The 26531-nt window shown below is 39.1% G+C and overlaps 1 protein-coding gene across 1 annotated transcript; it reads left to right on the forward strand.

The window, feature by feature from the left end:
* Positions 1–982: 982 nt before the first annotated feature.
* Positions 983–26122, forward strand: LOC129693031 (phospholipid scramblase 2). Its single transcript, XM_055629583.1, has 8 exons — positions 983–1165; positions 7809–7889; positions 13593–13825; positions 15577–15619; positions 18423–18643; positions 18761–18922; positions 22587–22748; positions 25189–26122. Exons 2-8 carry the CDS (start codon positions 7817–7819, stop codon positions 25216–25218), a joined length of 924 nt encoding a protein of 307 aa, XP_055485558.1. The 5' UTR covers positions 983–1165; positions 7809–7816; the 3' UTR covers positions 25219–26122.
* Positions 26123–26531: the final 409 nt, after the last annotated feature.

Genomic DNA, 26531 nt, shown 5'->3' on the forward strand with positions numbered 1-26531 from the left:
GTGGGTCGGCCTGAGAGAAGAGACTGCCCAAGAGAGGAAAGGATAGACAAAAAGAAAATGGTTGGATCAGTGGGGAAGAGCAGTTGGGGAAGGGCAGCCCATCTCCTGGGCTGGAGAAGTTTAGGGTAGGGGACAGAGTATATCATCGTACCCCCTAACAGATAGGGACTGAGGGAGAACCTGGCAGCCTGCAATGGCTTTGATATCTTAATGGCACCTCGGCCTCTTGTCCCGGATTTGAGACCCAATGCTAAGACTAACTGCTGCCAAACTTGCTTACCCGGCTCAGCGATTTCTGCAATGACTAGACTGCTATTCAAGACTGTTAAGGTTAGACTCGGCCAGAAGGACTAGATGCCGCATCCGGGAAGCTCTCTGTTGCAGTTTTGGCGCCATGAGTATCTGATGCCAGTATTTAATAAAGACTTTTCTTATTAAAATTTATTCATGGTCGTGGTGAATCTTTGAGTGATCCCAGACCATAACAGATCATGCGAGACTCCAACTCAGAGGCCTATTCACCAGAATGTGAACAACAGCCGTCCCATGGTTATGACAAAAAAGAAAAAAGAAAAATAATATTGGCTGGTCATGCTGGCTTCTGCCGGTACTCTGTAGAAGTTAGAAATCTTAAGACTACTGGGAAATATGCTCAGACTCTCCCAACCCCAAACAAAACAAAAAATAAAAATAAAACTCAAATCTAAACAAAAAGAGGGGGAGGAAGGGCAAGCATTTCTGAATCTTGTTTGTAAATCAGTCCCAGCGTCTGAAGAATGTAGTGGAGGTCAGAGCCAAGGAAATTCCGGTAAGAGTTCCCAGAAGGATGCACAGCTCAAATCATTTCTATCTTACCCTTGAGCCTCTGTCAGGATCAGGTGAGGGCCGCCTGCAGCTTGGTTGGGTTCAATTAAGGTGCAGGGGCGTGCCTTTCCGGGGGCGGGGGGGGGGGGGGGGGGAGGAAATGTTTTTCTGTGTAAAACGCAAAACTCTGGAAACAAAACCTAACGCCCTGGCGACTGCTCCAAAGTCACTTCGGGGTGCTTTTCTCGCTAACTTTAGCGGACTCTAGCACCTGTGCCTTTCGCAGAGCGGTCTGGAGAGCGGAGTCACTGTTGGGGCCACGATCCCAGGAACTCGGCTCACGTGGAGCCGCGTAAGAACGGTAAGCCAGCTGCCCTGTCTGTCTCAAGAGGATCTGCGGCTCTCCAGCGACCCAGGAAGCACAGAGACCCTGGGAAAGGGAATCTGAGAGGGCGGAGGTGGGCGCACGCGCCAGATTCTGCCTGCCCAGGTAAAGTGTAGCTCGGTCAGGTTTGCCCATCAAGGCAGGGAAGGAGTTGAGGGTTGTTTTCCTGCACCTTTTTAACAAGGAGACAGTTATTTCTTGGAGTCCAGATCTTGCCTTTAGATGTGTCCTTTGTCTTTCATTTTCAGGCTGGTCTTTAGGTTGTAAACAGGATTTTCTGTTTTATGGGGGGGGGGGGGGGGGTAATCAGCAGCCTTGTCCCCCTGCAGGAGGCACCTACAGTTTACTTTTGTAAAGAATGTTACCTATAGAGACAAAAAGGCCAAATTCCACAATCCCACCCCCCCACACGCATCAGAATAATCAGATGTTGACTATTAGTAGCTGGACCGAGAGTCTTGTGAGGTCTCACCCAAATGTTAAGAGATTAACTTCTAATGGTCCAGACATCTCACCTGCAAAGGAGGATAGTTCTAGAAAAAGTATTGTTTAGCAAGACAATGGGGTGCCCACATGTCTGTCCGTATGTGGACTGTAACGCGTGGAGCACATGAGTTGAGACCAAGCAATTGTTCCTACCTGTTTTGGACACCCGTTGCCACTCAGGAGGGTCATTGTATCTGAGAATCTCCTTGCTTCTGTCTCTCTTGCAGCCTATTTTATTAAACTTTTTTTTTTTTTTTTTTTGTAATATATCAATTATGGTCTGGTGACTGCTTTTGCCTCATTCCCCTGACCAAAGGCTATACCATTTGGACAGGGTGTTTTCAGGCATTTGGGATACAGAATGCGAAGACGTGGATGTTCATACATAGTGAATCATGCCTGGGAAGTAGTCGATGGCTGCGGATGGCTCTCTTCCTACTCATTTTTCTCCTGCCTAGCCTTCTGCATCACATCCTGTCTGAAAAGATCACAGGAGGCCCCAGTTCAACTTAATAACACTGTTTCACAGTTCAGTGCAGCCCTTCATCAAGGCCAACACGGAGAGGTTTTAGAGGAACAAGTCACAAAGCCTGCTAGCTAGTGAAGGGTAAATATTAACTGGAGCCCAGACTATTCTGGGCATTCTAGAATGGCAGATGCACAGAAAAGACAGAGCAGGTAGAAGGCAGAGTGGGTTTGCTCCCTATTACTCACTCAGGCTGCCTGAGTGTGACCCTCTCCCTTGCTTCGGGTCTGTGGACCGTGAGCTCTTTCTTCATGTGTTCTCCTGCAGCTAGTCTCAGAAATTGTGCAACTAGTACAAGACTTAAAGAGTTAATTTGATTTTACATTAACTAGTATAAGTTATTAGAGGACTGAGTGACAGTTGACTTTCATTATGTCAAATATTTAAATACTTGAATAGGAAATGTTTGTATGAATATGTGTGTGTGCCCATTCTCTACAGCTTATATTATATATCACTCAGTTTGAAAGTCTATGTAATTAAACCTAACGATTATTTTTACTTTCTGAATTTTGTTTTATTAAGTATTTAAAATACTTCCTACCTTAGGAAAACCTGCATGGCCAGGACAGTAGATTGAAAATGAAAGGCTTTTCTGTCCCTTATATGAAAGGCATCTTAATGGCAGTTGCTAAGAAATTTCCTTCAGTTTAGTTTGTTTGGTTTGTTGATTTTCTGCTGTGAAATAAGGACATGAGTGCACAGGATATGAACCATTAATCATCTTAATCCGGGTGACTAGTGAGCTACATGGTATTAAGTAACTACTTTTACCTGATGGGTTTAGTTGTTTCATTTGTGTGGAGGGAAAGAAACAATTCCAAAGAGTGAGGGAGCACAGGCTTGTCCAGAAAATGTTTACAGGTATAATCAAATGAAAACAGCTAAATCAGTTCTTGTTTCTCTTGTCTCTTTTTTAGCTTGTTTTTTTTTTTTTTTTTTTTTAATGGGTTTTCTGAAACTTAGAAGGCCCATTTGTCTTGGCTGATATATAATCTACATTCAAAGTTTATGAATAAAATTCTCTAATATCCAGTTCCTAATTGTTTCTAAGCATGTTTGCTTTATTCCCCCCCCCCCCCTTAAGCCTAGAATTTGATAAAAAGTCTTACAGTTTCAAAGAATACATTGCATTTAGCCAGCTCTCTCCACTACAGCACTTCTGGCTTGCACTGTGTCCCCAACAGCTCACTGGTGTTTTTCTAGCCTACGTGTGTTCAAATACAACTATTCTGGCTCCATAGAACAACCACCCAAACCACAGTTCTTTTAGATGTTAATCTTTCAAATGCATAGAATGTATCCACAGAATTGCCAGAAATGCATGAACATTATTTGATTTGCAACATATTTTCATTATTTTTGCTTCAGTCTCTACTTCTCTTTTCCACAATATAGTAAGACTGAGAAGTCTAACTTATTGGTAGGACATTAGAGACTTAGAATTCTGGGATGGCCTCTAGAACAGAAGAATATTGCAAACTAACCTGTAACACAGGTTACAAATTTGGGGCCCTAATCATGTAAACTGGCTTATTTTGTATGTTGAATGACTTGTAATGAGAAATTTGTTCTTAGACACTTAACTAGTAATTCCTCATTAAGTAACTCAGAACTAAATTTTTGTTTTGTTTTACTTATCATAACAGTTTTATGATATTCCAAAAATACTTTCTGAGAGCTGTAAGAGGATTTTCCGAATTCTGGAGAGTAAATTAAAAAGTTTTTACTAAAGCATAAACTATGAAGCATCCCTACACCATTCTCCCTCTCCTTGCTGGGAGAGTGCAGTAATTATCAGACAGCTCAGAACATGAGTTTGGCCTTACGATTTTCAACAGAACGGAGGCTCAGCTTACCCCCAAACATCTCCCATAATTCAGAAGATGTGTGTGATCATCAGATTGTACCTAAAATCATGGCTTGGAACACAGGATAATGCTACCAGAAACTTCAGAAACACATCATGAAGAGTTCTTCCTAACGTCTCTTTGTAATTCTTTTCTTGCATAAGAGTTATTTCACAATGGTGATATATAAATTATTAACCAATTAATTAAGCCAGGGATATGTCCAATTCCTTTCAAAACTGAGTATCATGCCTGAGAAGATCCATTAGGGTTGAGAAAACCAAAAGATCATTGTAATAGCACACAGGAAATAATATAATAGCATAGAAAGAAAGCGTTGTCTGAGTCGCTGGCTTTGGTCATCAGTCACAGAGTTGCTTATTTTAATTGGCACAAGTACAGGTACATTTACAAAAGCAGCTAACCCTTTGAGCCACAGCTCCCAGCATACCATTTAATGCTTGTGATGTCCTATTATTGCTGCATCTAAAGTCCATAGTACAGTGAAGACACTCAGACTTTTTTCTTCAGCCTTTTTGTAGTATGTGCTCCTCCTCACTATCTTATCTGTTAAGACTCATAGAAATGTGACAGTAAAGGAAGAAGGAAAAGAGGAATGTGAACAAATGAACATTTTAGAGTCTATCCTGTGCAAAGAGTGTGTGATCCTTGCCTTGGAAAAGTAAACACTGCTTATTCTCATTTGGAGTGTTTAAGGCCTAGACCAGCAACTCTGTAAGATCCACCTGACACAGCATGTGTTTACGGATTCCCACCCTCCCCAGAGCATGTCCTAAGTTTCCAGCTTGCTCTAGACTTCTCAATTTAACATAGCTAAGATGTAAGATGAAACGGTTTTTAAAACTAGAACAGAAATATTTTCATCTCATAGATACAGATCTATAATCCAAAAATTATAATCCTAATCCAACTGTTAACTTAATTAAAAATTTTAATATAAAACAAGGAAAAGTGTTCTATATCTCTCCTCATAAAAGCCACTGATAATTTACGTTTAGATACACTTTGGTACTTTTCTGGCATGGAGGCAAGCTGAAACTAACAGGCAGTAATCTTTAAAATTGCTGTTAAAATTTTTTGTTGAAGTTTACAAAACCTTCACTAGTTAAGCATTATCAATAAAGAAAGCCATCTCATAAAAAATTTGGGGAAGATTAACACTTTACAGACAGGATAAATATGTCACATTCAGAGGGGGCACTACCTATTACTACCTATTTCTACCTCGGTTCACTGCACTCATCCCAAAGCTTTCAGAAAATTGTTGATTGTCATGGGCCAGCCACCAATTTCCTAGTCTTTTTGAAAAATGCAGAGCAGGAAGAGAGTCAAACACAAAGCTTTGACTGGCTCGATGAGATGGCTGAAGAACACCAGCTCACGAGTCTGAAATGTGTAGTTCCGGGGCATCTTGTTTGGACCGATCAGTCTGGTGGTGATGTGTTAACAGAAGGGCCTGTTCTGTGCCCATTTAAATCATGGGCACATAAGGAAAGTGGTTTCAGTATTCTCCCTGTTAAATCTGTTTACCTGTTTTCTGCTACAGTGTTTTATCCTTTATTCTTTCTTTTGTGGTTTCATTTTTTATTTTGGTTGGTTTGTTGGTTTGTCTTGGTTTTTCGAGACAGGGTTTCTCTGTGTAGCCCTGGATGTTCTGGAATTCACTCTGTAGAACAGGCTGGCCTCAAACTCAGATTCACCTGCCTTTACCTCCTAAATTCTGGGATTAAAGACATATGCTGTCACTGCCTGACTTGTTTTGTGTGGTTTTTTTTTCCTATAGAATCCATACATAATAAATAAGAGAGCTGAGTGATCTTTAAAGGTCCAAAAAGTGTTACATGCCAAAAATACCAGTTTAAAAGTCAAAATGTATCCTTCTATGTTTTGTTCTTTTCATTTCATGTCTGTTGGTGTTTGGCCTATGTGTATGTCTATGTAAGGGTATCAAATCCTCTAGAATTGGATTTATAGATAGTTGTGAGCTGCTCTATGGTTGCTGGGAATTGAATGAGGGTCCTCTGGAAGTGTAGCTAGTGCTCTTAACTTCTGAGCCATCTCTCCAGGCCCTGTTTTCTTCTCTATTCAATAAGTAAGTATAATGTCTACTAGATCCTAATGTCTGTAATGACAGAACGTCGTCACCCAGAGTGTGACCGATAGTAGCACAGGAAGACGTTCACCACATATTTATTGACAACTTGAGATGGGTAAACGACCCGCTAGAAAGACATGACTATGAAGAAGCAATAGGTTGAAACATTTGTGCATATATTAAGATGGTTCCAGCCATAATATAGAAGATAACATTCTAATATGTTAGTTGATTATAACTGGCTGGTGCAGTGTTTAGAAATCAGTCAGTTATAATTTAGAAACTTTGTACAATTCAGTAGTGCAGATCCAGAACAAGCATGAAAATGGCGATATGCTGGAGTATTTACTTTGTTTTCTTGTTTATATGCATGTATGTGTGTGTGACTGTATGTGTATTTACACATGTGTTCGGTTGCACCAGAGGCCAAAAGAGGGTGTCAGATCCACTGGAGCTGGAATTACAGGCAGTTATTTATACCCCAATGGGGCTATTGGTAGCAGAACTTGAACAAGCAACAAATACTCTTTAACAGTAGAGGCATCAAAACCCTAAAATTCTGAAAGCAGTGATTACAGACACTTAATTCTTAGTTTAATAAACCATTGACTCCAATTTGTACTCTCCTGGGAAGAGTTAAGGCAGGAACTGGAGTGAATCTAACAAAAATACATGTGTGAAATTCTCAAAGAATTAATGAAAGTAGTTTATTAAAAAACAATCCACACTTTTACCAGTCCCATCACCACATACAGAGAGTTTTAGTGTTTCCTGCTAAATGTCTTATCTATGTGTATGTGCTTTTAAAATTATCTTTGTTCTAAAGTCACAAATGGAAGCATGTTCGTTTCCCTGGAATTCAGCCCCAGTAACTGAGCGGCTGTTGTGGGGTTTACTTAAGTTCATTGTAAATCAAACACCAGGTAATGCAGGTGACGAAAATTTATTACAATCAAGCCACAGCTGATTAACAGTTCAGGGCTGCAAAACACAGTCGGGAGCTGAATTACAACCCTGAAGGGCTGCCGTACAGCATAGTTAAAGGATGAAACCGTAAAGTTTCATAAAGTGAGTGAGAGCGGGGTTAGCTGCAGCATTGTCCAATCACATTTTGACATAAGGGGTTGAGCAAGGGAGTTTCCATCAGTCAGGATAGGAGTAGGGTCTCAGGCATGAGGACATGAACTTAGTTGCTCTTGCCAGAAAGATGGAGAAGTTGTCCTTGAAATGGCTGGTTTCATACAATTGTCTCCTTACTAGCTGTCCCTGAGATGGCAGCATTCAGACAACTGTTTCCTTACAACTGACGTTGTTCAGCTATTGGGAAGTCCCCAGTTCTCGTAGGGCCTGGAACCCTGAACTTAGTTTTTCCATGAGATTAAGTGGAGCCTGAAAATGAAATGGTAGCGCTTAGAATACCTTTCTTTTGCGTGTTCAGCACTACCTCAAGCTACCTAGAAGAGGAGTTGCTGCAGACAGGATTCTGTTCCATCTTGGCCCTTTCACAGGCACAACTCAGTGTGTTGTGTTTACCTTGCATGCTTCATTTCAGCACTGCACTTGGTCCTGGCACTGTGCACACTGTTCCTGATGCACATCCCATTTAAGCTGATATGCCATGTACCTCTCCCTGAATTGCAGACATCCAAATGGAGGCTCGTTACCCAGGAACACATTTGCCATCAGGATATGTCCCTCAATATCCACCAGCAGCATTGCAAGGTAACGTACTTGTGGAAGAAGGAAAAAAAAAATAACACTAAACAGTTGATGTTCCTGAGAGATGATGAAAAAGGTGGCGACTATGCCTGTATTTTAGTAGTCCATGAGTTTATATTTATTTATGAAATATACGGTTGAAAATAAATTAAATCTTGATACAGATAGTAAGTAAAGTGTTTTTATTGGCCGTTCACCTGTCCTGAAAATTGCTTCCTGTGAAAGTATTTCAAAGATCTAACTGTGGGTGTTTTTGAGCCATGAAGTATTTGGAATTAACTGTAACCAGTGAAAAATAAAAGAAACTTAAAACTATAGGCTGAGTACAACAGAAATGTCACTACCCCATAGAAACCTCCCTCATGAATGCTGCCTACTCTTTTGTCATAAGAAGAGGAAGTTAGTCAGATATCATAATAATAGGATGTTCATTTATCTTTTCAAAGAGTAGACTGTTTCAGAGATCTAGACAACCAAATGTGATGGTCAGCATTACTGGACCTTTGTAAATGCCAGTGTTGATGGTGTGCCCAGATTTACCAGTAGCAGACTATTTAGATCCTCTGAGAGTACCCTGGGGATTAATATCAAAGGTGTTCCAGTGGGCAGAAGGGTACATGTGCTTTGTTTTCTTTTCTGAGTAAACAGATTGGCTTGGATGTTGAATGGCCTGTGTAATTGTCTTGGGAAACTCCCTATGGGTCCCAGATCTTATCCAGATGTTTGCAATTAAAGGAATATGAGCTGGCTAGGCTCCAGAGCTCTAAGGCAGCAGTTCTCAGCCATGGCTGTCATTAATTTTCACTTAAAAATAGTAATACACAGAATCTTCCCAGGGAAATTAAATCACACCTCTAAACAATGACTGGTAATATCCGAATAGCCAAGTGGTTCTAATATAGGGCCTGGGATGAGAGCGTCTGTTCTGAATTCTTATAGATAAAGAACTTCAAGAATTCCTAGCATGTCCCTAATTTAACCCAGGCAACCATAGAACATTTTAATTAACCTTATAGGTAATTTAAACTAGGCATACATGTTAAATTCAGTCACTCTCAGGCTTGCAGTTTAGTTGAAAAAGTAGCTTGTTTTGGTTTCTAAAGTCCAAGACTGTATACAGTGTACATCTTCAGATAACAATGTGTGAAAGTGATGATGACTTAAAATTTAAAGGTATTTGTGCCACATGCATTGTCCTAAGTGAGGACTTCCCTCAGTTAGGCTGGTTAATCTAAGAATTCTCTTAGGATCTAAGAAACAATGTTTTGTGCCCGTGTCTGCTGATTCAACCCAAAACAATCAAAACTATTTTGGGGAAAAGAACGGTATTTGTATTGAACTTGTATATACAAATTTCTTGGCATTGTTCCCTACGCAATGAGATGGGGTAATTGTTTAATTCTTTGACATTTCATAGGATTAGTATTTTAAGCAGTACAGTAGTGATTTCAGGTATGCGCTGTTCATACGTACCGAACATTGGATTTTCTGTCCAAACAGTCTTTCTAGAACCTTTAACCAGACCACTGCACAATTACCATCTCCCTTACACTGGAAAATTTAAGGTACAGAGAGTTTGGATGAGGCTTCAAACTCTGCATTTTCTGCTCCGTAGCTGCCTGGTGTCATGGAATATATTCTCCTATCTTGGGTCTTCCTCTGCCCAAGAGAGGAGATAAGGAGTCTGTGAGCCGGGGTGTGAGGAAAGGGAGTTTGGGGGAGGGAGGAGGAAGGAGTGAGTCAGGCAGGGTGGTCAGGGGACCCTCACAGCTATGACTAGCAATCAGACTGCTTCTGCAGCTCTGACTTGCCCTAGCCAACCAGGCGCGTCTTTATTTATCCAGGTTTCACAGAACAAAGACACATTAGTGATCACCCAAGACGTACAGATTATGTGTTTGATTTTTCATTACACATCCAAGGTTACAAGTTCAGTCACAATTAGAAAATACAAACAGGACAGGTTTTACTTCTATTATCACCCCTCTAATTCCAATTTAAAGAATCTAAAGAATATGTCAGCCTGCTTTTAGGCTGGCAGTATTTGCAGTTTGAAAGCACACTAGATAAACAGAAAATATCTGAACCACTCTGAACCACTCTTTTTATGAATCACAAATATTAATACCTAACCCCTTATACTATATCTACACTATTAAGTAGGAAACGTTTTACTTTAGTCAATCTGTCTTATTTACTGACCTCTATTTTTCCAGGGGTACACTCTGTACGACTCCCTATCTTTAAACTTCCTTTTCAGAGAGTTCTAAGCATATGGTAAAAGGAGGCCTTGAATCTGTAACCTATTCTTCTGGCCAGTCAGAGCTGTCCATTGTCTGTTTACCCAGCACCAATTATACTGTTTGAGTTGTTTAGGGGCGGATACCCCAAGAAGACTCCTGGAGTAGTGGCCTCATCTAGCTGTGTGCTTACCTGTGCTTAATGATCTCCAGGGCATGAGGAAGACTTCCAAATAGGGCCAGATAAAGTAATGTTTAGAACGCTCCTAAAAAAAAAAGGCTAAGCCATAAAAAAAAGACATAAGATGAGTCACAATGCAGAAAGTCCCCAAGAATGCAACACTCTGAGACTAAATTACAAAAGTGAAAGATAGAATGACAGTGGTTGCAGCATTCGGCTCAGCTTTGCTGGAAATGTGCTTTATGACTTTGTTTCCAGTGGATATATATGGCTGTGCTACTCTCCTTAAACTCCTCCATATCTGCTGGTGTATGCTGGAATAACACACCAGCTCTTTAGTAAGGAACCAGGTGAACTGTTTCCTATTGTCTTACTTAGCCATTCCTAGTTGTCATGAAAGACGTCCCCCTCTTTAACAGTCAGGCCAAATTCATGTGCAGTCATGGTTTTGACATTCTCTTTCTATATGGAACATTTCTTACAGACTATCTCATGAAGTACTTCCACTCCCCTGTCTTAATTATCAGCATAAATATAATCTATGTAAAGTAACTGACTCATATACTGTCATATCTCTCATAACTCTTTCTGTCACATTAGTATGAAATTTCGCTGTGTTTAAGTGAACTAGAGGTTGTCTGTACGTCTCTGATTCCTACAACAGCACCTGTCATATATTTAACCTCTGTAAATCTTACTTGCTATGGAAGTTATAAATTGCAAGTGTTACAGCTTGCTTATTTGAATTCAGTAGTCCCTAGTCATTAGAGAAATGAAAATTAAAACTACATCAAATTTCATGTCACCCCATTCTAAATGGTTCACTTCAAAGAGCAGCAATATATGGTATGAGTTGGGATGGGGACTTATGTTCTGCTGGTTAATTAATGCTGCTAATAAGAAAATTAGTATTGGAGATCTTTCCAAAAATTAAAAGTGGAACTACCATGTGCCATTCTAAAGGAATCTAAGTTAGCATGACACAAGCATTTACCCACGGTTCTTTCTATACTATTTGTAATATCCAAAATATGGAGTCAGTTTAGATACTTATCAACAGATGAATGGAACACCCCCCTCCACACACACACACACACACACAATCTTATTCTGTCAGAAAGAAAAGTGAAATTATGTCATTTGTAGACTGTGGATGAAATTAGACAACACTGTATTTAGAGATACAGTCCAGGTTTGGGATTCAGAGACAGGCAGATCTCTGAGTTTGGTGCCAATTTGACCCACACAGCAAGTTAAAAAGACCTGGCAGTCAGGGCAATACAGTAAGACCATCTCACAAAAGAGTATCAAAAAACAAACAAAACAGACACACACACACATACACACACACATACACACACACAGACACACACACACACACAGAGAGAGAGAGAGAGAGAGAGAGAAAGTCAGACTCCTGAAGACAGATACACCTATTTTTATTATTTTTGTATGTAGACTCTAGATTTAAGAAACCCTACTATAAAAGATGTGCAAAAGTATACTCAGATATTCTAGGGACTAGTTAGAACTAGTGGGAAGAGGGTGGGTAGTGACAGATGAATTGGGAGCAAAGGATATGATATGCAAGTATGTCATTGTCTCTCTCTCACACACACAGAGTCAGGGGGTACAAAATTAGAAGCTACAAAAATGAGAACACAATACAGTTCATTTATCACAGCTCAGATTTTTAAAAAATCCTTTAAAAACCCAATAGTCAGATAGAAAATCACTATGACCCAGAGTAACAGAGAGAAACACTGAATGTTAGACCAAAAAAAAATGAAGGCCCTGATCCAGCTATTCAAGTTAAAAAGGTCTTGGGGCGGGGTACGGGTGTGGTAATCCTAGAATGCCTCCACGTAGTGTCTCCTAGACCTACACATGTCACCTAAGACTGGGTTTTGCCTGCTGCTTCCTGAAGATATTTGGGAAGATTTAGAACAGTATTTATTTACTAAAACTGGAGAGAAGGGCACTACTCAGAACTAGTGGATAGAACCCAGGGTTGCCATTAAACATCAAGGGCCCAGAACATTTCGCGGCATCATTCAGCCGCGAACATTATCTTACTACCTTTACAGTGCCTTGGAATACATGCAAAGACAGTCTAGTTCATTCTAGTTCAATCCCATTATTTACGTGGATTGACGGACTGCCTAGAGATTTTTGTTTTGTTTTATTCTCATTTCATTTATACATATTCATTTTGTTGGGAGATTAAAAAATTCAAAGGAAGTTATATACATGTGTGAAAACATCATAATAAAATGCATCATTTTGCTGCATATTCCACAGAATGAATTTCTAGGTCTGTTTATGACAAAAAAAATAAAACAAACCTGAAAAAACTCCATTGGGTGTCAAGATAGTTAAATTTCATAATTTAGCAACCATATGTTATTTGGAAAATATTTTGATTTACAAAAAAAGTAAACGCTGTAAGAGGTAAAAATGTAAGAGGTAGCTGAGCAGTAGAATAGAGGGAAACGTTAATAAGCTTATACCTTATATATTATACTTTATAATATAGCTTATACCTTATAAGGTAATAAGCTTATGCCTTATACCTGTGAGCATGTGTGACAGGTGCCACATGATTGTTCACTGCACTTGGCGACAGGAATGGAACACAGTACAATGTAACACTCAGATTCAACACTTAGAGTGAGCATCTTAGAAAAACTTAAGTGTAGCATAGTAACAGAATTCATTAAAGGACACACTCATAAACATGCATACACACATATATGTTTCTTAAATTTAGGTTCTACAAAAGATAGAAAATGGAGGCATTTGCCTTTGTGCAGCTGGCTTTTGTCTCAGATGATGATGTCTTGTTTCATACAGCTTCTTCCAAATGATTTCATGCTGCTTTACGGCTGAATAAGCCTCCATTATTTATATCCATAATTCATATCTATGTATATATCTGTATCCATATCCATATCAACATATCTATATCTAAATTCATATCTATAGCTATGTCTATATGTGTGTGTGTGTATAACATTTCCTTAATTCCTCTGTTGGTAGGTATCTATGATGATTCCACATCTTGGCAATTGTGAATAATATAACAATAAACATGGCTGTGCATTCTTCATCCCTTTTAATTAGAAGCAGGTAAAAATCACAGACACTGCATTGAGAAGTCTTGAATATCACAGACACAGACCGTCTGAGCAGAGACACTTAGTAGATGTCTAGGATTATTCTCTATGAACCGCTGATACCTTTTCTCTGTGAAGTTACACATTGTTATTCTTGCTCCTATTTCAGGACCTCCAGAACATACTGGACGCTCCACAGTCCAGACTAACTATCAGGTTTCCCATTCTGGTTATCCGGGACCTCAGGCTGGCTACACGGTCTCACCAGCTGGCTGTGAAGGTTATTATGCAACACAGTTTCATAATAAAAATAACCAGCCTATAGTTCTTGTAAATACCCAATGGATGCCAGCACCTCCACCTCTTCTGAACTGCCCGCCTGGGCTAGAATACTTAAATCAGGTAAGTCAACTCACCAAAGAAAAACAGTATTTCTACTTCTAATTTGCTTCAACAACAAATGATTAATTCACTAAAACATGACATGCCTTCTGGTTACTCATAATTCCCCTGGATGAAGTTCACCTTTTAAGCAAACTCTCAATGTGTGAGATAATTGTGTTTTCTATTCCTGTGAATTCAGCCTGTGATAACAGCCAACAGCAGGACCAATTAAACATTATTCTATTCATTGTCCCTAGTACAATCCTTAGAGAAAATCTATGGTGAGGGGGCAAGGTAATTATCACCATTTTTTTTTTTTCTTTTCAGAAGTGGAAACTAGTGTCAAAAGATGTTAACTGCTTTGTTCGAGCTCAAAAACCAAGGAACAGTCAGTCATTGTGATTTACTTTTGAAATGTGGACTTTGGTACTGAGCAGAAACACTTTTTACTCCAAGACTGACCCAGATCCTTGAAATTTGAGGAAAAAAAAAAAAAACAGTGTAAAAAAATGAATTAGTTATTATCATTAAGTGATGCCTAACAGAGTAGTTTTTTTCATGCATATAATTTTATAGACTATAAGGCTGCTTTGACTCCAGTATTATAAATGCCTCCAGGGACAGAAGAAAGTGTGGGTTTTGTTGACCTACTAAATTCAGTGATAATGAGTTTTAACAACATGAAGTTTAATAATAACTCTGTGTGAAAAATCAGTGAGATAAAAGGAGGGCTGTGAGGTGCTTCCATGAGGAGCCTGTGCTATCCAAGCCATCTCCAGCTTGTCTGGTACATACAGCCCCAACATGTCCCCTAGGCACTCAAACAACAGCCATTGTAAATGTCCATCCCTAAAGAGGACATCATTATCAACACACCAATCAAGCCTCAGGGTCCAGAGGAGGCAGAGGGCATGTAGGAGAATAAGGATGGGTGCAATGGAATGCTGTCTTCTGGGTGTGAATCGGCTGCTGAGCTCCTGAACTTACAGCAGCGGTGCTTACCTGAAAAGGCCTGGAGAGGGTGAATCCAGGCAAGACTCCTCCACTGAAGCCAGAAGAGGGAGGGTGTGGCCACTGTTAGCCCCACACCTCTGCACACTTGGGCAGCACTGATTGAACTTAGCAGAACATTCAGATAGAAGAAGAAAGAAAACTTTTAATCTTTTTTTTTAAATAACCTAGAATATAGTGTAATCTGGGCAAGTAAAATATTAAGGAAAGTTATCACTTACAATAAGTGATAGCATCCTATAAAAATTACTTAAATGGATAAGTAAGTTATCAATCAATCAATCTTGTCTTCTGGAGAGAACATTGATTTGTAATGTTATGGGGATTCCATTATAAATCAACTTTATATGAGGTAAAGACTCATTTTGAAATGAACCCTTTAAGCAAAACTAGTGCTGCATCTGGAGAAATGGCCCAGGAATTAAGAACAGTTTCTGTTCTTGCAGAGGACCCAGTTTGGAGTCCCAACACACATGGCCACTTACAGCCTTCTTTAACTCCAATTCTCATGAATCTGTCTCCTACTTGTAGCCTCTGTAAGTACTGCATTACAAGTAGCACACTTACTTACTTATTTACTTAGATGTAGGCAAAACATTCATACCCATAGAAAGAAATACATCTTTAAATAAATGCTCCCCCATAACATATAAAATTTAATGGTATACAAAAAGTAATGCAAAATACGGAATGTTAATAATATTAAGGATTGATAACTGATTTTTAAGCACATGTTATCCTTTTTTTTTCTGTAACAGATTGATCAGATTCTGGTTCACCAGCAAGTTGAACTACTGGAAGGTACGTATCGGTTGTGATGACGGTACTTGTAGGAATAGAAGCAGTTCAGGCCTGTCAGTGGTCCCTCTTACAGCACTGTCCTCTGGGAGGTTCCTCTATGAGGTCACAGATGCCTCTCTTCACAACATAGAACTTTCAGATATTATCTCCTGTCTGTTTCCGAGAACTAGGAGCCAAAGCTTCCTGTGCTGGACGTGTGTTCCGCTGAGCTCTCACTACGTTAGAACGGAAACAGTCAGCTGAACTCCCTTCCTCTGTGCACGCAGCCCTTCCCGACTTTTGCCTCTGAGCTACTCTCTTCCTGTGTGTGGCCAGAGCCTCAGGCAATGGCAATGGCTTGGCTCCCAGAGGGAATGGTCCATGGTGGGACAGGGACGTTTTACACAGTCCTTGTCAGTACCCTCAGCTTCTGCTGACAGTGCAGAGGAAGCCTATGGAGTCTGCACACCGTGGGCTGTGGATTCCCCACTGAAGGGCAAGGCCCTGTGGTGTCGGAGAGGCTGAGCACCAGTGTCCTCGTCTAGGTGCTCGGACATTATGAAAACTTGACTGGAATCTAGAAATAACCTCACCACTTTGCCAAATTCTTTCTCACTGGTAGAAATTAGAGCATAAGTGTTACAAAATCATAGATTTTTTTAAAAAAATACATGCATCACTTAAGTACATTTTTATAATATAAATTATTAGATATTCTCAGAACTCTTAATTTTCTCAACTAATTTCTCTGAAATGGAACTCACTATGTCTTTATAATTTTTTTCTGGTTTTAAAAATGTTTTATTACATATGATATTTATTCTTTGCAAAATAAGTGGCAGATGTTATGTATTATGTAATGTAACCCATCTCTTTTTAGAGTTTTAAGTCTCAATGTATTTGTGACTATATATATATATATATATATATATATATATATAGTCACTTTCTCTCTATATATATTCACTATATATATATATTCACAACAAACAAGGTAAGTTTCAAATCTATTAGCATTAATACGAAGTATGTTGACATGTATCAGAAAATTCTTATTCTTCTTCCTCAGAACTTAACATCTAATTTTTGATATTATAAATACTATGAAGGAAATGAAAATTAACGAGGCTTGATATGATCTGAACTTATGACTGAGGGTTGGCTCATTGGGAAAATGTTAGATGTGGAAGCTTGAGGACCTGTTTTTAGATCCCTCATATCTACCAGAGAACACCTGGAGTCGCAGACAGAGGCATGAAGATCCTAAGGACTCATTGGCCAGCCAGAATAGCCAAAAGGGCGGGCTTCCATTTAAAAAAAAAAAAAAATTTAAAAAACAAAAAGGTGGAAACCAACATATGTGGGGCTCTAATGCCAGACTGTGACCTTCACGTATGTTCTCAAGGGTAGCACCCCTGTGAGCCTGTGTACCCTGTGCTAGCCTTGTGAACATGTGACTACACACTTAAACAGAGGCCCAGGCATACACAAGCAAATGCAAATACACTCTCAATAAACAAAAGATTAAAGCATGCAATTGGTTTGTTTTTATTTGATAGTAAGGAGGATTAAATGTTTTTATTTGATAGTAAGGAGGAGTAACTCAGGATTTCTGAGGTTAAGCTACTAAAATGGCAGTAGATTGGATAAGTGCCGCTCAAAATCAGCTGACTGAATGACAGTTGAATGCTGAGGGAAAGGTGTCCCATGAGGGCAGAGCTCAGGGACTGTGTCAGCCCCACAAAAGGCACTTTAGTGAGTTCAGGATGATAAAGCACACCTCTGGATGACCAGTAGTCCTTCACATAGATGGCAGAGTGGGCTGCTGCAGATTTCAAATAATCAAGATTTTGGCAGACTTCTAACAACCTGAGACTCGAGTCTCAGAAGTTTATAGACAAGGAAGGGTATTTATTTTGTCTTGGCTTTAAAAAAAGAGGATTGCAAAATGAGGGTAAATATGGTAAGGGCCATGGTTTGAAGATCTCTGGGTGTTAACACTTAGCTTTATTCTGTTTACCCATGACGTGATGGGAAAGGTCATTTAGAATGCTCTTGGTCATAGACAGGAGGTGAATTCAAGTTCACATCCTGTTAAATACTTCACCTCTTGTCAAAAGCCCCCTCCCTACTGTGAAATATCTTCTTCTAAGCTAAATATGGATTCCCTGGCCTAATGTCCTGTTCTATTTTTCACAATTTGTTTTTTTTTTCAAAAGAAATTCCTTTTATTGCTTTAGGTCAAATGGTGTGGAAAGGTGTATGTGTATATATACATATATATATGTATATGTATATATATATATATACATACATACACATATATACACATGTATATGTATATATTCCTCCAACTATTGATTGCATATAGTGTGTATATATATATATATATATGTATGTATATATTTGTGTGTATATGTATTGGTTAAAATATCCATGGACTATAAACATAACAATCACCGTGTAAGCCCTTAAAGGTATGTTTTGCTAGATAGGATGACAGAACATTTATCCTCATGCCTAGCCCCATGTTCCTCCTCATCAATTGTATGCCATGGACACTTGAGTCCCCTTGTGGCAGAGTCCATGGAGGTGAAGGTTCAGCGTGTTCACTTAGGAAGTCTCACATATGGCTGTTCCTTCCTAACTGACTAGTCTTTCTCCTTTCTCACTGCCATTTCCTGAGTGCAGATCACCTCAGCACTGCTTGCCTCCCATCTCCTGCTGATTCTGGTGGTATCATGCACAGCAACCCACTACTACCTTAGGAGAGAGTCACTATCCCTAACAAAGTGGTGAATGCGATTTCCCTGTATGTTTTCAGTCTTAACAGGTTTTGAAACAAATAATAAATTTGAAATCAAGAACAGCCTCGGGCAGATGGTTTATGTTGCCGTGGAAGATACTGACTGTTGCACTCGAAACTGCTGTGAAGCAGCCAGACCTTTCACCATGAGGATCCTGGATAACCTGGGCCGAGAAGTCATGACTCTGGAGAGACCCCTGAGATGCAGTAGCTGTTGCTTCCCCTGCTGCCTGCAGGAGGTCAGTGTGGAGTTCCCATAGCAGCTTGAGAAGAAGTTCCACAAGAGTTTTCCAGCACGCATTAAGCCTGGACTGTATGGCTATGCTTACATTCAATGTGCACTCTTGCTTTTGTAGATAGAGATCCAAGCTCCTCCTGGTGTGCCGATAGGTTATGTGATTCAGACCTGGCATCCGTGTCTGCCAAAGCTCACCCTTCAAAATGAAAGGAAGGAGGATGTTCTAAAAATTGTTGGCCCTTGTGTTGCATGTACCTGCTGTTCAGATATTGACTTTGAGGTAAGGAATATCAATCCCCACAGGATATGTTTTCTTGACTTGGAGAGAGTATGTTTCTATAAGATGTTATTAATGCATTACTTAAATAGTGTGAGCTGATGCGTGCCCATCTAACTAATGACCATTTAATTATTCAGAGCACAGGTTATTACTCTATTAAAGGGTAGTACAGAGTATCCTCAGTGTCATAGAAATAGGTCAAATCAAACAAACAAATAAGAAGGAAAAGAAAAAATGTCCAGCATTATTAAAATTCTGTATGTTTTGCTAGTGATTTGGTTGCATGGCTGGATTGTTTGCTGTGCAAATATGAGCACCTGAATTTTTATCGTGACACCGATAGAAAAACCCTAGCGTGAAGATATGCCAAATTCCAGGGTGTGGGGGAGTGAGGCTGCCTAGGGCTTTCTGGCCAGCCAGTCTACGTCTATAGGAAGCAGCCAGGCTCAGGCAGGAGCAACCTGGTCTCAAATAACAGGATGGAGAGTGATAAAAGGCATGTAACTTTGACCTCTGGCCTCCATCATACCCATCACGTCATACATACCATGCCCACCCATGCACAAACATAAGTGCATAAATACACACATGTAAACATGTATAGACACACAGAGAGAGAGAACGAGAGAGAGACTCTTTTGTTAACACGGTATTATTTATTTTATACTTAACAGTAACCAAGAAACTTGGAGTAATTCTTGGGCTCTTCTTCTTTCTGCTCTTATTCTGCATTGTAAACCTCATCAGCTCTTGGGCAAGTCCACAAATTTTGTTATTAGGAATCCCTATCAAAACTCCACTGGTGTAGTGATGGTTTCTGTATGGTGAGTACAGAAGCCACATCTTTTCTCTTCTCTGGTGTTTCATTTTCCAACTTTTCCATTACCCAGAGTGAACCGTGGCTTGGAAATCTGAAATAGAAGATTCCTGAAATAAACAGGGGTTAGGTTGTAAATTACACCCTATTCCCAGTCGTGTGAACTAACCCCTGGTTGTGCTCCATCCTGCCTGGATGTGAGTCATCTTCCTGCACACCCTCCTCAGTGTCCCTCACCGAAACCCCTTGGGGGTAAGTCAGGAGGCCTGCCCGTGTGCTCTCTCACTGCAGTGATCAAACAGCCCTTTCACCATAGCCTAAAGCAGACACATGACCTGTGCAGCCTTTATCTCACTTCGTCTCATTACCTGCCACTGTTTGATTCACCTCATCAAAGAAAGGATAGACAGGAAGATCCTTTGAGGGAGACAACCCGTTCTCATAACTTTCATCATAGAGTATTATCATATTTTTTATGTTTTACTAATGGGTTTTTTTTAACAGTTCAGTTCCCAGATTCATCAAATAAACTCTGAACCCAAAGTACATTAATAAGACTTGATTTCATATACACAGAATGCAGTGCCATTTGCATCTGTAGGCAAGGGTCTTAGCACATGTAGCCCTTGCATAAAGCACAGTTCTGCTCCTCTGGTCACTGATAAACCCTTGCAGTAAATTAAGCCATTGGAATTTGAATATGTCTGACATTATAAGATTTCAACAACAAATGGTCTAGGTAGCCCCGCTGCTCTACTTTTACTGACAAGTATTTAAAGATGGGGAGGTTTAAAAACTTTTTTTTTTTTTTTTGCTTATTTATTATTTATTACAGTCTATTCACATTCTATCCCGGCTGTAAGAACAATACTAAGGAAAATTTTGCTGATATGGGCTTAATTAATATTAAAAAAAAAAAAAAGCTGGAGTTTCATGTTACTCTTAATGATTTTCAGTTTAGTTGTGCCATCTGTTTGTACTGATGGCTTCAGATAGCCTTGAGTGGGTTACACCCCTATTGCTTATTTAGAATGATGCTATCCAGGTCTTCTCTTTGACAGAACTAAGAAACGCCCTCTTGTTCCATTTCCTGTAGGAGCCATGATAACAGTGTTCATGTTCTAAAAAATGGGAAATACTTGTATGAGTCACTAACAATAACATGAGGACTCCGAGCAGAGCAATTACAATTATTGATATGCTGTGTCGTTAACTTGGAGATGAAGTTTTCTGGTTCAGATGCCCTGTTTAAAATCCTACCTGGGGTCTGGATAGGTGGCTTAGCAGCCAAAGGCTTGCTTGTAACCATGCCTGAGGATCAGAGTTCTATCCACAGGACTAATGAACGGGGTGGAAGGAGAAAAAGGAAAACAGCCAAGTTGTTCACTTTCATCAAGTTGTACAGGTTTACACACCCACACACACAGACACACACACACACATTTCTTAAATTTAGCTAAAAATCCTCTTACTTTGGTTACTCTTGAGTGTAGTTTACAGTTCATATTTCTGATCTTCACCCCCATAAAATTACATCTGAAATAATTGAGTTAATTTTAACTTTGCTTTGTAAAAAAAAAAAAAAAAAAAGATAAGTAATCATGTGTTTATCTGTGTGGTATTGGGTTTGTGATGTTGGAAAATTGCCACTTCGCTTTCATAATATCTTTCACACTTCAAAAACTTATGAAGGTTTATTTATTTATGACTGACTGACTATAAAATCTTAAATGACAGCTATTGCACATAAAATAGTAAGATATTACAAAAGAGGATGTTGTTTACGACCAGCTTATCACAATGTCATATCTAGCACAACTGTGATGGTTTATGCCGTCAAACAGACAGCACTGTGTTTGCATCATGGCCTTTAGGCCAGCTGAGTTTCTGTGCATCAGTGGAAGCCCATGTAGATGGTTCTACCATGGACCACACATGACCTCCCATCTGCTCACATCCAGGCCAAGCCAGTTAGCCCATGGTGAGCACTCAAGGGCTCTGCCACATGCTTTTGTCAAGTTAGACACACGTCAAAACCTAATTCGAAGGAAACAGAAAGTGCACTAGGCCTATCCTTTGCGTGGGATGCAAGCACTATTCTCGGAGCAATAATCTGTGAGTTTTCATGTTAGAGGCAGACTGCAGTACATTTAAGGTGCACTCCTCCAGCCACATCGAGGTGTGAATACCTCTAATGTCCTATGTCTACTTGGTGGGTCCTGTCTGGGGCAAGGGCTCTAAAGGGAGCTATTCCTACATTTGGTGTCCTTTGCAGGTTTGGAAAGTGCACACCTCCTTCTCGTTGCATACAAGCCTATGTGTTCCTACTTCAGTGAGCATCCATGTGCCCTCTATGGAGTGGCTTTAGCTTGGGTCCAATCTGTTCTACTGTATAACAGCCCTGGGCTTTCCTCCCACGGAGCCCCCAAATCAGAATGTTTTTACATGCCTTTCTTCTTGTATTCTTTATACCCCACTAATTATCAACTTTTATCCCATCTGGCAGCCTTCCATGAAGCTTCTTGTTGGTTCTTTCCACTCACTAGCTGATCTTTAGATCTTTCTGGGCTTTTGCATTTCATGCCTCTCATCCACAGTACTCTACTCCCTAGGTGACAATGAGCCTCTGCCACGTTTAGGCTGTCAGCCAATGAAAACTAACCTTCTAAAAGCAGATAGCCTAACAGGAGTTTCATTTATCATCTTCCCAATAGCCTCTAGAAATTTAATAAGAAAAACATTTTGAACTTATTTTTAATAAAATATTTGTCTGATTTTATCCCATCTTTGAAAGCAGGTTTGCCATACCCATTCCACTAATCCTTATGATTGCATTTTCATATGTAGATCAAGTCTCTTGATGAGGTGCCCAGAATTGGCAAGATTACCAAGCAGTGGTCTGGATGTATGAAGGAGGCTTTCACGGATTCAGATAACTTTGGGATCCAGTTCCCGCTAGATCTTGACGTGAAGATGAAGGCTGTGTCACTCGGGGCCTGTTTCCTCCTGGTAAGTCTCTTCCTTCTAGTCCTCATTAGAATTGTTTCATAATGATTGAGAAAACTGTGTATCCCTAACAGGTTTTACATGACATTTCCACTTTGTTAATAGCTTGTTAAATTGCATTTAATCCTGAAAATAGACCCTGACGACTGCTTTCTCTCTGTGGAATTTCTACCTTGTCAGAAGACAAAACAAACTTTATTTTTCAGTTTCTTGTCTTTCCATAGAAGCACAGATTTGGGGCAAGTGTTGAATCTCTATTTAAGTACAAAAAGTCTGATTGAAATGTAGATGTTCAGACATTAAATTTATCTAATAGATAACTATAAATTTCAATAATGTTATATATCCAGGCATTTAACATTCATATTTACACATTCATATTTCTAGGTATCTGGGCAGTTCAAATAAATCAGAAATTCCTGGTCAGTATTTTTATAGTACCATAGCAGATTCCATTGTGCAGGCAATAATAAATGTTACTTAGAAGAAAACAGCAGTCCTCAGCCTCAGCTACACAATAGAAATACCTAGGAGACATCGAACTCACCCTAACCAGATTATACCCAAATCAACTAAATTAAACTTTTTGAAAATTTGTCTGTGCTTTTTAGTCTCTGTATACTTCCCAGCTGGTTCCATTATGTAGCAAGGTTTGAGATGAGATATTTTAAACATTGATTTGTAAATGCAATCTGAAAAAAAATAAAATAAATGCTTGTGCAGCCCTAAAGTTTGTATTCTTTCAGCAAATAGAAAGTAAAATGAAGCTAAAAATAAAACAGGAGGCTTTAAAGGCTGTCATCATAATACCGATTGTGGGTCATGTTTGGACATCAATTCAAGAAAAACTATATTAAAAGTCATTTATGAGATGTTCAAGTAAATATGAACAATGACTGGCTATTTGATAGTGTAAAGAATTTGGTATGGTGTCTTAGTAAAAACAATTACCATATCTGTGTCTCTTTAATGTGAACTGGTGTGATCAAGTTTGTTTGTTTGTTTTTGTTTGTTTGTTTGTTTTTTGCTTTTAAATAATGTGGGTAGGAGGAAAAGGTTGCATGGTGGAGAAACAGATAGACACAGATCACTCAAATTAGTCACCATTACTGAAGCCAAAGGAGCAGTTCACACACTGCTAGTCTTTGAGTTATGCTTTTCTTTTTGTAAAAAGGATAAAACCAACATTTTATGGAAAGAGAAGAGAGTGTTTGTGTTTTGAGTAAGTATTCTTTACACTTAAAAAGTAAATTTAGGGGGCTGGAGAGATGGCTCAGTGGCTAAGAGCACTGTCTGCTTTTCCAGAGTTCCTGAATTCAGTTCCCAGCAACCATCTATATTGGAATCTGATGCCCTCATCTGGCATGCAAGTGTACATGCAGATAGAGTACTTATACTACACATATTGAAACATATTCCATAAATACAAAAATTAACATTTTTGTGTCAATTTAAAGAAAATGTTTTTTCAGAACCTTTTAAACATCAGGAAACTTTTTTTTAAATACAAAGTTATTTAAAACTGGGTATGGCTTGGTTCAAAGCTAGGTAGAATAAAATGCTTGTGAATACAAGTTTGGAGAGAACTATTAAGTGAACTATGAGAAATGGATTGAAAAGGTACCATAAACATTATAGTATGTAAGTGATCAGCAAAAGACCTGAGTTATTGCTGTCAGGGGAATAAAAACATAAGAAATGGGAAATAAATATTTCCATGGGATTTATTGGTTATAGAAGGATGTGATATCCGAATCAGTAGGCAGGTTTGGAAGAGAATTTCCAACAATAAAACAGAAAGCTTGATGGACATTTCACTCTGAATGAGAAGGCTGCATCAATCCCAAGTCTATAGAGTCAGTCTCCTCTTACATCATTAGAAAGAAACTAGAAAAAGTTAAGGAGTGGGCAGGAGCTTATGACCACTGGCTGCTTTTCCAGAGGATCTGGGTTTGACTCCCACTGTCCACACGGCAATTCACAGTCTATGCCAACTGCAAATCCAGTTCCTGGGGATCCAATACCATCTTTTGCCCTCCATGGGCACCACATGCGCGTGCGCACGCACACACACACACACACACACATATAGACAAAATAGTCATATGTAGGCATTAAATCATTGATAAAAGAAAAATTTTAAACTTAAAAAAGAAAGATTTCAAGGGAAATATGAGAAAGAAATATTTAGAAAAGATATGAGGGGATTAATTAAACTTGTACAGACACAAAGTAAAAATAGAACTATAGAATCTAATTGCTGTTGTATTCAGAAGGGGAGGGTTGAGCTTATTTATAGACTTTTCAACATTTAATCATCACATTTAATTCATCTTGAATGACATTATAGCATCGGGCATTAAATGCCCTTAACTTTCTGTTTCTGAGAATAGGTCATTATTTGTCTCCTTAAAACTGTTTCTGTGTTTTTGTTTCTGTATAGGATTACATGTTTTTTGAAGGCTGTGAGTAGGAACAAAAATCAGCAGTGTGGTGGGGACTAAGGAAAGAAGAAGATGAAGACCTGAAGGCTACACGATGAGACTATATAAATGGGAAAGCCAGTGCTTTTATGTTTCTTCATTGAAAAGTTTCAGAATTAAGCTGTAATATAATACACGAGGCATAGTGTGATATCTCTCTACACTTCTAAAATATATACTGAATTCAGATTAAAAAACAAAAAATAGTTTAAAATATGGAAAAGTAAGTTGAGTCATAACCTGTCATTTGTTTTCCATCTTCTGTTCAATTTAACCCTTGTAACTGTTGATTTTATTATATAATTATGCCTAATTCCATCAAAACTAGTTCGTTTATTTCTTTATTTAAAAAAGTCTGATATTGGAAATAAATATTTTGAAAACTTTTTAAAAGTTATTTTTTTGTTGGCTGGGAAATACTACTCAGTAAAATGCTAATAAGATAAAAATAACATTTTTATGTCTTGAGGAAATAATATTTTTTTAAGATTTATTTATTTATGTATTTGGGTGTTGGGTCTGCATGTACGCCTACATGCCAGAAGAGGGAAATGTATCCTATTAGAGATGGCGGTGAACTGCCATTCGGGCGCTGGGAATTGGACTCAGGACCTTCAGAAGAGAAGTAACATTCTTAACCACTGAGCCATCTCTCCAGCCCCGAGTTGAATATTTTTATTATAACTTGCCAATTTTAAATGGTTTTCAGTGAACAACAATAACAAAAAAAGCATGTTTTTCTGCCAAGAAACAGTAACTGTTAAGACTCTCCCTAGTGGCTACAGAGGAAGACCATCTAGACAGTCCTGATGAGACCTGATAAGGTTAGGGTCAAACAATAGGGAGGAGGACCTGCGCTATCAGTGGACTAGGGGAGAGGCATAGGGGAGGAAGAGGGAGGAAGGGTGGGACTAGGAGGAGATGAGGGAGGGGTCTACAACTAGAATACAAAGTGAACAAATTGTAAAAAATAATAAAAAAATGACAAGAAAAAAAAAGACTCACTCATTCTACTACTTTTCTATTGGTATAGTGTTTGTCATTGCGATTTACTTTCAATTAATCAAGAGAACCTATCATGGTTATGGTTAGGGAACAATTTGATCTTGGCTGTTTCTCAACTGAGGTTTCCTGGTGACTTCCCAGGTGACTCTAGGTTCATGTCAACTTTGCAATGAAAACTAACCATGACATCAGGGTGTTTTTAATCCCTACAGCAGGGGGGGGAAAAAAAAAACTAATACAATGTTTATACCAAGATTTGGGGCTGTTCCTTTAGTAAACTTTATCATGAACTTCATAA

The sequence above is a fragment of the Psammomys obesus genome, unplaced genomic scaffold, assembly GCF_907164565.1.
Source record: "Psammomys obesus unplaced genomic scaffold, mPsaObe1.curated_primary_1811, whole genome shotgun sequence".
Taxonomy (NCBI): domain Eukaryota; kingdom Metazoa; phylum Chordata; class Mammalia; order Rodentia; family Muridae; genus Psammomys; species Psammomys obesus.